General features: G+C 55.5%; 1 protein-coding gene across 1 annotated transcript in view; it reads left to right on the top strand.

Annotated features, from left to right (window-relative positions):
• The window catches only part of SLIT1 (slit homolog 1 (Drosophila)), a 179,008-nt gene that overhangs the window by 116,758 nt on the left and 51,798 nt on the right, over positions 1-10,452 (top strand). Inside the window, exons 7-15 of the mRNA XM_010833109.1 lie at positions 1,360-1,431; positions 2,508-2,579; positions 3,225-3,296; positions 3,836-3,999; positions 6,144-6,291; positions 6,689-6,760; positions 7,245-7,316; positions 9,554-9,625; positions 10,359-10,448. Of these exons, the coding sequence (XP_010831411.1) occupies positions 1,360-1,431; positions 2,508-2,579; positions 3,225-3,296; positions 3,836-3,999; positions 6,144-6,291; positions 6,689-6,760; positions 7,245-7,316; positions 9,554-9,625; positions 10,359-10,448 (834 nt within the window). The remainder of the gene's footprint in view (positions 1-1,359; positions 1,432-2,507; positions 2,580-3,224; positions 3,297-3,835; positions 4,000-6,143; positions 6,292-6,688; positions 6,761-7,244; positions 7,317-9,553; positions 9,626-10,358; positions 10,449-10,452) is intronic.

The raw sequence follows: 10,452 nt of genomic DNA, 5'->3' as shown, positions 1-10,452 counted from the left end.
CCGTGCACTCTGCTTCGGCACTTCTGTTTCATTGTCTCAACCAGAAAAACTCAGGCCACGGGGGGTAGTTCCCACAGCTTAGGGAATTCCCAGTGGGGAGCCCCGTGGGCTGTGTTCTTGGGGCTCAAAGTAAACCCTGAGGCTCATGGGGTGAATGGCTGAGAGGAAGGAAATGGTGAAAGCCCCAAGGATCTAGCCCAGGAGGAGGGTCCGAGGTCTGCCGAACTGTCCGACATAGGTTCCTGAGTCGGGACCAGCAGCCCAGGCCATCAGAGATTGTCAGAGATCCGCTGCCGTGTATGGGGAGGCTCTGGGACCTGACTGCTAGGCTCAGCCTCTGGAGCACTCCCCCTACCCCCACCCCCACCTCCACCAGCTTTTTTCCCTTAAAGAAGCCGCCTCACTTCTCTGAGCCTCCCTTTCCCACTTCCTGCAATGGGGATGGTGATAGTATTTGCCCCACACTGTGACGTGCTGGGCGGGGCAGGGGTTGGGGAGGTTGCTGTCCCCACTGTGGGAAGCAAAGGGGCATTTATGAAGTCTGCAGTGAGGACTGAGAGAGGGAGGAGAGGCAAGTGGACAGGAGCCCGAGGCCCAGTCCTGCCAGGGAGGGGAGGCTGGTTTGCTAAGGCCGTGCAGTGCCTTCTCCCTCACTTCAGGATGTTAATAAGGGGGAGGTGACCAAGTCCCGGGTGGTCCCTGCCTTCCACGCCTCGGGGCTAGGATGCAGTCCTGTGTCCCTAGGTGGGCATGCTTAGTCCCCAGGTGGGCCCAGGCTTCGTAGCAGCCCTGGTCCCCGCAGACCCCAAGACCACAGCACCTGGAGTCAGCTCCAGCCTGGAGTTCATGACCTAGGTGGGCTCCCTACTGCTGCGTTACCTGGGATCCAGCTGTGCCTTCTTCTGGCGCTTCTGTTCCTGCTCAGTAGAACACAGAGTGAGCTATCAGAAGACTCTCTACAGGTCTGGGGCAGCTGGGGGCTCTGTTGAGAAGCCCCTGCTCTTTCCTTTGCAGCCCTGGAGGATGCCTTGGGGCCGAGCTGACCCCCACGGATCTGGCGTAAAGGGTTGGGGGCTGGCAGAGCCGATATCTGACCACTGCCTCAGGCTGCACCCTCTAGCTGCAAACCCTCTGCCCAGAGAAGGGGCAGTGGTGGGGGCCTGAGCTCTGACTCATTCACTCATTCATTCGATAAATGTTTGCCAGTGATCTTTGTGTGCTGAGCACTGTCCCGGGTGCCAGGACACAGGTCTGTCTGGTCAGGGTACTGTCTGGCTCGCTTGACCTCCCTGGCTCTTCAGGGTGCTCTGGAGAAATGTTTCTGATTATTTTTTTCTCCCTCTGGCTTTGTCTTCACAGGGACCTAAGTGAGAACACCATCCAGGCCATCCCCAGAAAGGCTTTCCGTGGAGCTACAGATCTCAAAAATTTGTGAGTATAAGCCTGAGAAGGAAGGGGGCTTCGGACTGCAGGGCACCCCTGGCAGCATCCTGATGGGTCTTCCTGAGCCCTGTGGTCCAGGCAGCCAGGGAGCAGGTCTGGGCTGTGAGACGGCTCATGCCAGCATGGTCTTCTGGAACAATCTGGGGTGGGAGAAAGCACTTCATCAGCCTTGTGGGACTGGGTTGAAAGGAGTGTCATCAACAGTGGGATTCTTGTTCCATTGAAATGAACAGTCTCTGTACCCTTGCCCTTCAGTGGGTGGGGAGAGTTGGGTTTGACTGTTCCCCCTTTTTTTTTTTGGCAGGTCCAAATTGTATAAGCTGTTGCAAGTCAGTTAATTTCAATGAGCCTCTATATATTGTTCTGCAAAACGGGGGCATCATATTTATGTCACAAGCTTGCTCTGAGTTTGAAATGAGACCTGGAAATGAATACACTCTGTTGAAAGCTGTGTAAATGTAATGGTTTATTTCTATTATTCATATTTATTCTAGTCCAAGCTTATAACTCCAACCCACCCCAGGTCTGACTGCTGTAGTGATGGCAAATGCCTGGCATGCTTGTCACCCTCCTCCTGTTCCTGGTGCCTGTAGTAGACATTGGTAATCGATCACTGCATTCTTCCCCAAGGAGCCCAGTCACAGCTTCAGTTTATTCTGGAAGCAGCAGTCCAGGTAGCTGCCTTGAGTCGGTCTCTCTTAGCCCTCAGGCTGAAATCTGTTTGCCAGCTCTGGCTGCCACGGCTCCTATGATAGACTCTCATTTTACAGCTGCCAGCAGCCTCTAGGTGGTCTCTAAAGTGGACGTGGTACCTGCTCCCCAGGAGATGTGGAAGGCTGGGTAGAGGAAAATAATATAACTCTTGCTTATACTTACTGTTTTAAAAATAAGAAAGACTTTAAGCTTTTGTTAACGATTACCGATTGGATCGCTGTGTGTATACTGGACAAATGATTGGGGTCAGGCCTCTGTGTTTGGAACTAGTGGAGCGCTGGGTGGAATGCTGGGTCATCCCTGCCATAGGTAACGTGCTGTCCTCTCTACCACGTTCTTTTGCTTCACAGACAGCTAGACAAGAACCAGATTGGCTGCATTGAGGAAGGAGCTTTCCGGGCTCTGCGGGGGTTAGAGGTGCTGTAAGTAAAGCCTAGGAAGGGTGGCAAAGGCAGGAGAGCCAAGCTGATACAGGCATCAGGGACCCAGCAGCCGCGTGAAATGCGGGCGTACCTGGGAGGTGGGCTCTAGGCCAGGACTTGCTGCCCAAGGATAGAAGGGCTCGTGCTCGTGGGATCCTGCCTGTGGCAGCATGACCCAGGCTTAAACTGCTTGTGATGAAGCCCCAGCGTGAGTGGCTGTGTCTCTCCAGAGTTTCTAACACACGAGGCCTGAATGCCTCCTCTTCCTCCCTCTGTCTGTGTGAGCCCCATGCTTTCTTCCAAGCCAGCCAGTCTGCACCCATCCTCCCCTCCTGGCTCCCCGTCCCCTGTCCTACCAGCCTCAGAGTTTATGGCACAGCTGGCTCTTCGTCACTGTCCCAGCTCAGGGTTTTCCTCTGGGAAAACCTCAGGTGGCTCTCTGGCATAACCCCCGGGGTCCAGCCCAGCGCTGGTCCCTTGAGGGTGAACTGTGAGCGCAATGTGAGAGAGAAGCCAGGTCCCCCCTTTCCCGTGCAGCTTCCTGCTGGGAGCGCAGTGTGAGAGGGAAGCCAGGTCCCCCCCTTCCCGCGTAGCTTCCTGCTGGGCCGATGCTAAGTGACCTTGGTTCCCCCCCACCCCACTTAGGACCCTGAACAACAACAACATCACCACCATCCCCGTGTCCAGCTTCAACCACATGCCCAAGCTGCGGACCTTGTGAGTCAGCCCGGGGTGCCTGAGAGCACAGCGCCCAGCTGGGAGGGTACTGGGGCTCGGAGTGGGGATGGGGAGAGCTCGGCCTCCTCTGAGACCCCAGAGGTCACCCCAGGGAGGGGGCTGAGTCGAGCTGGGGGAGGGGGAGTGATCTAAAAGGGAAGGACGTTGAATGTCTTTTATGTTGGATGTTTCCCTTGGACAGCAGATAATTTGGTTTTGGGTTGGAAGGTGAGTTAAGTGATTTGAGGGGAGGGTGTCTGTGGGCTCAGTGAGTGTGTCTTCACGGGGCACACTCCAGCCAAAGGGCTGCCCCCAGTGCTGGGAGAGGAGGGAGGCTTCCCCCTGCTCAAATAATCTCCAGCTCTTGGGGCCTGAGCTGCGAAGCTGACTGGGTGTAGGTTGTGCCCCGACCGACCGAGTGGAGTGCCAGGGGCTCGACCCCCTACCCCTGCTGAGCGGAGGGGCTCTGCCCCAGTGTTTCCAGGGGCTGGGGACCCAGGTTGGTTGTGAGCCTCCCTGTCCTCGCCCATCCCCTGCAGCCGCCTGCACTCCAACCACCTGTTCTGTGACTGCCACCTGGCCTGGCTCTCCCAGTGGCTGAGGCAACGGCCAACCATCGGGCTCTTCACCCAGTGCTCGGGCCCCGCTGGCCTGCGCGGCCTCAATGTGGCTGAGGTCCAGAAGAGTGAGTTCAGCTGCTCAGGTGGGTGCCGGCCCTGCTGGGGCTCTCAGATCCCCATCGCCTGCCTCCTGCCCGCCTCCTGTTCCCACCCAGGGCCTCCTGTCACCACGCATTCACATCTGGGTCACCCAAGACCCCCTGTCCTCATCCGTGGACGCTTCTTGGACCACACGCCATCTACTACGCTCACTCACTCTCTCCTGTCCAGACTCACTGCCTCCTGTCCTCAGTCACCTCCTTCTCCTGCTTCAGCCACTACCTCCTGCTCTCAGGCATTGCCTTTGTCTACGCATCGCCTCCTGCCTCCACTGCATTTCCCCTCCGGTCCCCACCATCAGTCCTTTCCTGTTGCCTGCCCCTTGTCCCTCTGCCCCCATCCCTTCTACTCAATGCCTCGCTTTTGCTTCTACCCAGTGCTGCCAGCCCTTTCCTCCCTCCCCTCCCCTCCAGCCCATCAACTCCCACCCCTCACTTCCTCCATTCCTTGCCCCCTCCTATTCCCGCCTCTCCCTTCCCTCATTGTGCTACTTTGAAAAGTCATTGAATTGGGCCTAAAGCCTTGGTTTGAGGTGAGACAGACTCCAGAGCCTGTACCTCCATCTTCCACCGGGGGTCCTGCAAGGGCCTCCTCTCCGGCCACCCCACCTCCTGTCTGGTCCTTCCAGTCTCCACTCTGCAGCCAGAAAAACGTAAAGGGACAGACAAATCTGGACTGGTTACTGTTGCTTCATCCTCACCAGGCCTCCCGGTGCTCCTGGTAGAGTCCAAGCTGGCCTTGGGCTCCTCGAGGCTGGGCCAGGTCATCTCTGCCTCCTCCACCTAGTGGCCCCCTCAGTCTTCCGTCCCAGTGGGCTCTTCTCTGCCCTTCCCAGGAGCAGGTGCCTCCCACCTTGGCCTCCTGGCAGGCTGCTCCCCTGCTGGGTACACCCTCCCCGCCTTGCTGCCCCGCCTGGTCCTCACCCTGCAGAGACCCAGATGGGACTTTCCAGGGACTGGTTGCAAGGTCCATGAGCACATGGGCACATGTGACATATTCTCTGGTCATTTCTTAGCACTTTGCTCACACTCGACACAGAGATAGATGCTCAGGGAATGTTCGCTGAGTAAGTGACCAGCTCACAGATTCATGACAGAGGATCAGATGCTGCCCATTTCTACCGAGCCTGTGGACCCGAGCCCACCAGTCACACAGAGGTCGGCGTCCTCTCCTCAGCATGAAGCTGGGGATGGGGTGGGGTGGCTGTCTCCTCCTCCTCAGCGCCGGTGCCCCTGTGCTCAGGGCTGCTGTGTGTGTGAGACATGACCCTGCAGCTCCGGGCTGGGGGTGTGCATGTGTTATGCAAAACACAGGGCTGAGAATAGCCAAGCAGTTTCTTTCATGATATCCCAAAGTTGGAGATCACCCGCATGTCTACCAGCAAGAGAATGGATTAGCCAATGATGACAGAGCCATACAATAGACTATAACTCGGCAATGAAAAAGAAAAAACTGTGTACTCATACAGTACAATGGGCGAATCTCAAAAATTTTACCTTGAGTGAAAAGAAACCAGATGTAAGAGAGCCTGCGGTCTGGTTTTGCTCAGGTCCACAGACAAGCAGAACAAATCTTTGGTGAGAGATCTCAGAACACTGGCTACTTCGGGGAAGGAGCATGAGGGAAACTTCTTGAGTGATAGAAATATTCCCTGTTGAGGGGGTGGTTCTGTGACTGTATCCATATGTGGGAATTGGATCAGCTCTACACCTAAGACGGTACACTCGGTATAAGTGATACATCAGTATTAAAAGACATGGGCCCTTACATCAGACACTGGGCTTCACCCTGAATGCACCGCTCATTAGCGGTGTCACTTCCACAGATTAATATCGAGGACTCCATTTTCTCACCTGGAAAGTGGCCACGATGATATCACGCTCTTTGCAGGGTTGTGCAGTAGGAGTCACTGAGATGTTACACACACAACCCTTACCACAACATGTGGCACAGAGTGTGCACTGGTAAATACGGTCCTTGTATTCAAGCCAGAAGTGTCCAGTGACTTGGACTAGAACCCAGAGCTTCAGAACTGAGGCTAGGATTTCTTAGTGTGCAATTCACACTCTCATGCAGCAGAGTTAGGTTCAGATTCAAGTTCAGCAAACATCGGGCTCTGTTTCCGCAGGCCAGGGGGAGGCGGGGCGCACGCCCTCCTGCACCCTCTCCTCCGGCTCCTGTCCGGCCATGTGCGCCTGCAGCAACGGCATCGTGGATTGTCGTGGCAAAGGCCTGACCGCCATCCCTGCCAACCTGCCCGAGGCCATGACAGAGATGTGAGTACAGGCAGGGCCGGCCAGGCTCTGGTGGTCCAGGGAAGAGCCAGAGCGGGCACTACCCCGAGGCCCCTCTACACTTTGCCTCAGTTGGGCTGAGCTCTCTGCCCAAGGCTGGCACTCTGGAAGGTTGGGGCAGGGTGTCCCTCTGTGGTTCATCTGTCCAGCCCAGCTGGGCCAGTCTGCTAGAATTGGTTTCTTAGTATTAACATTGTACATGAGCCCCTTTCAGCCACACCAGCTTGGGATAATGGCACTCAAAACCAGCTCCTTTTCTCTGCTGCAGCCCCCTTACTCCAGACGAGGATGGGAGCAGGGACTGATGGGTAAAGGGCCTGGTTTCAACAACAACTTGGGTGGGGCCACCTGCCATTGTCCTTCTGTTTTCTCTCTGCAGCCGGCTGGAGCTCAATGGGATCAAGTCCATCCCCCCGGGGGCCTTCTCTCCCTACAGAAAGCTGCGGAGGATGTGAGTGTCTTCTGCTGTTTCCTGGGGGTCAGCATAGGGCAAAGCCCAGCCCAAGCATGCCACTGCCCCGGGGCAGGTGCTGACTCTGGGTCCCATGGCTGTGCCTAGGGCCAAGTCATCACCGGCCTTCCTCCCAGGCTCATCTGTGATGTAGGGATGGTGGTGGTGCCACCTGCTTGAAGGGTAGTCATGAGGCCCAAAGGGGATGCTGAGTCTGAGTCTGGCACGTGACCAGAACTGACTGTCATCCTCCCATTTCAGCTTGGGCACCAATAGGAGCAGTTGAGGCTGTGAGGGGTGTGTGTAGGGGATAGCTGGGTTGCCCCCTGTGCATGGTCCTTGGATAGATAGGAGAACTGGCCCTTCTCTTTCCTAATTTCAAAGAAATATCTGCCCTCCCATAGTATCTGGGAGGCAGGGGGCAGGCAGGGCTCGGTGGCCGTTGAGGAATTCAGCCACCTTCTCTCCTCTGCTCACCTTGCAGAGACTTGAGCAACAACCAGATCTCGGAGATCGCGCCTGATGCCTTCCAGGGCCTCCGGTCCCTGAACTCACTGTGAGTAGCAGTGCCAAGGCTCTGCAGTGGTCCAGGGCATCGCCCCAGGGCACCTCTGGTGGGTGTGAGAGAAGGAACATGTCGCCACCCACCCAGCCTCAGTGGGTCTCTCTCTGGATGCAGTGCCCAGGGTTCTTGTGCTCAGATTTCCCTTCCTCTTGGTGGACCCTCTGCAGCTGGGAGGGGGAGGAGGGAATCAAGGGCTGAGTGCATGGAAAAGCTAGGCAGAGCTGTTGCCCCTGGCAACAGTGACGCTCTTCCTTTTGCAGTGGGGATTTTCCCAGCATTCCTTGTGGCAGTCATCTGGCTTAGTCCAGCCTTCATGTTGACCCTGCCTCCACACAGAGGCCCAGCACTCTGTTCTCCTAAGCATTCCCTGGGTTAGGGAATGGCAGCAACCACCAGCTCTAGTTGTGAAATCTGCTACAGCTTATAACTTTTGTCCCAGACGTGCTCTGATCTCAGGCTGTGGTGGGTGATGGTGAAGACCGTGTTTCCTGCCTACCTGCTCCCTAACCCTGTCCAGTATTTCCCTTCCCTCAACAGTTTATTGGGGACCCATCAATCTACAAAGCACTGTGTGGCATCGAAAATTAGTCTAGGAGATGTTGCCGTGTCTCTTTTTCCAAGAACCCTTGCTTGCACTCCCCCGTTCACTGAGCCTCTCACTCCCTGAGGTCCCATGGTGCATTGTCTCCAGAGTGAACTCAGGGTGCCCTGTAGTGAAGCAAGCTCCCTGTTGATGGGGGCTGTTCATCACTCTTGGAAATGAGTATTTTAACCTGTTCCTTAGCAGCATTGGACACATGCTTGGCATTGATTTGGGGCCTGGGAAGTAGAATAGAATGGAACTCCCTCCAGGGTGCTACAGGAGGCTGTCGGCTCAGTGCCTTCCCTGTGCACCCTCTTCTCTTGGAATAGAATCCAAGGTAGTGGGTGGGGCCATTGTGAGTCGCACAAAGTTGTGCAGTGTGCAACCTGCACAGCTGTACTTGACAGCCTGGTGATGGGTCACTTATCACTGGCTGAGGAGATCAGATCCTGAAAATGGCTGCTAAAATGCAGGGTCTTCTTCAGAAAAGTGAATAAATCTCCTCCTAAATTGGAACATGACATCTAACCCATCTAAGTGGGTTCCTGTCACGCCTCCTCACCATATAGGAACTTTCATGCTGAGGTCATGCAAAAAGATAATGCCCACCTTGCAGGCCCTGACCTGGTCTCCCTACCTCAATTCCCACCCATTCCATTCCCCACACAGCAGATGGAGGGATCTTTCCAAATCAGATCATGTTGCAGAGGCCTCCTGGTGCTGGCTGGCTGAGATTCAAGCTACTGTCCACTTTGTTTCCTCTACCCAAAACATACTGAAGCTGTCCACTCGGGCCAGCCTGGAACCTACTTAGCTCCCGCTGTGCCCTCCTCCAAGAGAGATCTCAAAGAGATAGCACGCTGTTTTTACTCAGATGGAGTGTTTCCAGGAGTGGCTGGAGGGGTGGGAGGGTGCAGCTTGTGAAACTGGAGTGGAATACACCCCCCCACTCCAGGTTTCCATGACACTTCCACCCTCTGTCTGACCCCATTCCTGCCTGCGTGTCTTTTTTGAACATTTGCATTTTTTTCTGATTATGTGTGTAATTCATGTTCCATGAAGGAAACTGTAAATTCTAAAGCATAAAACAACCCACTTGGAATCCTGCCACCAGATCAAAGCCCAGCTAACACTTTGGTCTGTTTCCTTCTTGTGATAATATTTTATCAGTGCTGGAAAGTGTCACTTGACATGCTGGAGCTCATACCACATGTGCTGTATCGATCCCATTTTTGCCTGTAATTCTCTGAAAAGATGATTTTTCCTGCCCTTGGGATTTTCTTCTCTCTGAAAAATCTCCTTTCGGATCCCTAACCAGGTTAATTTCCCATGAGCTTCCCTGGAAGGGCCCTTTTGCAGGCCTCCATGGGATCTGTGCTTGAGGGCAGAGAGTGAGTGAGGGGGTGCTCTCAAAACAGTGGGGGTCACGGCTGCCTCTAGCCTATAGGTCACCTTTGTGCTGATTAGGGACCATGACCCCTTCCCAGTGCACTTTACTGCCATCTACTGGCCGCTCTTAGAACAAGCCTACACCCGTGGGCCCAGTAGTGTGAAAGGCTTAGGGATGGTACCCTCGTGTGGGCAGGGCTTGGAGAGCTGTGCCGGGCAGTCCTCTAACTCTCCCTTTCCACTGCCTTCTTTCCAGGGTCCTCTATGGGAACAAGATCACAGACCTCCCCCAGGGCGTGTTTGGAGGCCTGTTCACCCTACAGCTCCTGTAAGGACCTAAACGCGAGTGACCTTGGGTGGGGCCTATAGAGGGGGACAGTGTTCCTCCGGCCTCTCAGCCTGGCCCTTTCGGCCTCTTTGGGATGTGGGACTCACTGGAGGCAAGGAGCTGGGGGATGGCAGACCTGGCAGGGCTGTGAGGGACCAGAGAGGTGGATTCAGAGCTGATCGCAGGATGCCTCAGTGGAGAGGTCCCTGAGATGCAGTCTGCATTCCTGAATGCTCACTGTTGCTAGGGACGGAGTTGTCTCCTGTGAGGGACACCCAGGCCCAGGCCAGGCTCTTTGAGCCATGAGCGTTCAGCCAAGGTTCTCTCCCAGGGCCCGAGACGCACAGAAGCCAGACACTCCCTCTCAGCTGCTTGGGAAACCCAGCAGAAGGGGAAGCGGAGGATCCCCCAAATGCCTTTGGGAGGTGGCCTGGCCACTATGCTCGCGGGTGTCCCAGAATCCCATGGGGCAGGCACCTCTTGCAGTTCCTTGAAAGAGAGACACGTGGGACTAAATGGTCCCTGTGCATAGAGAAGGCGGCCGGAGTTCTCAGCTCCTCTGGTTCTCAGCTCCTCTGCATGGAGTGCACATCCAGAGGGCCAGATCCCCTGCTCCTGCTCCCGTGGACTCCTTCCTGACATAACGCATGGTCGTTGCCTAGGAAGAAGCCCAAGAAATGATGTGTCCACTTCTGTGGCTCTCCCCTCACCACCTGCCTGGCTCTGCCCACAGGCTCCTGAATGCCAACAAGATCAACTGCATCCGGCTTGATGCCTTCCAGGATCTGCAGAACCTCTCACTGCTCTCCCTGTATGACAACAAGCTG

This window comes from Bison bison, unplaced genomic scaffold (genome assembly GCF_000754665.1).
Source record: "Bison bison bison isolate TAMUID 2011002044 unplaced genomic scaffold, Bison_UMD1.0 scf7180017862979, whole genome shotgun sequence".
In the NCBI taxonomy this organism is placed as follows: Eukaryota; Metazoa; Chordata; class Mammalia; order Artiodactyla; family Bovidae; genus Bison; species Bison bison.
Note: the sequence above shows the minus strand (reverse complement) of the source record. Positions and strands in the feature narration are given on the sequence as shown.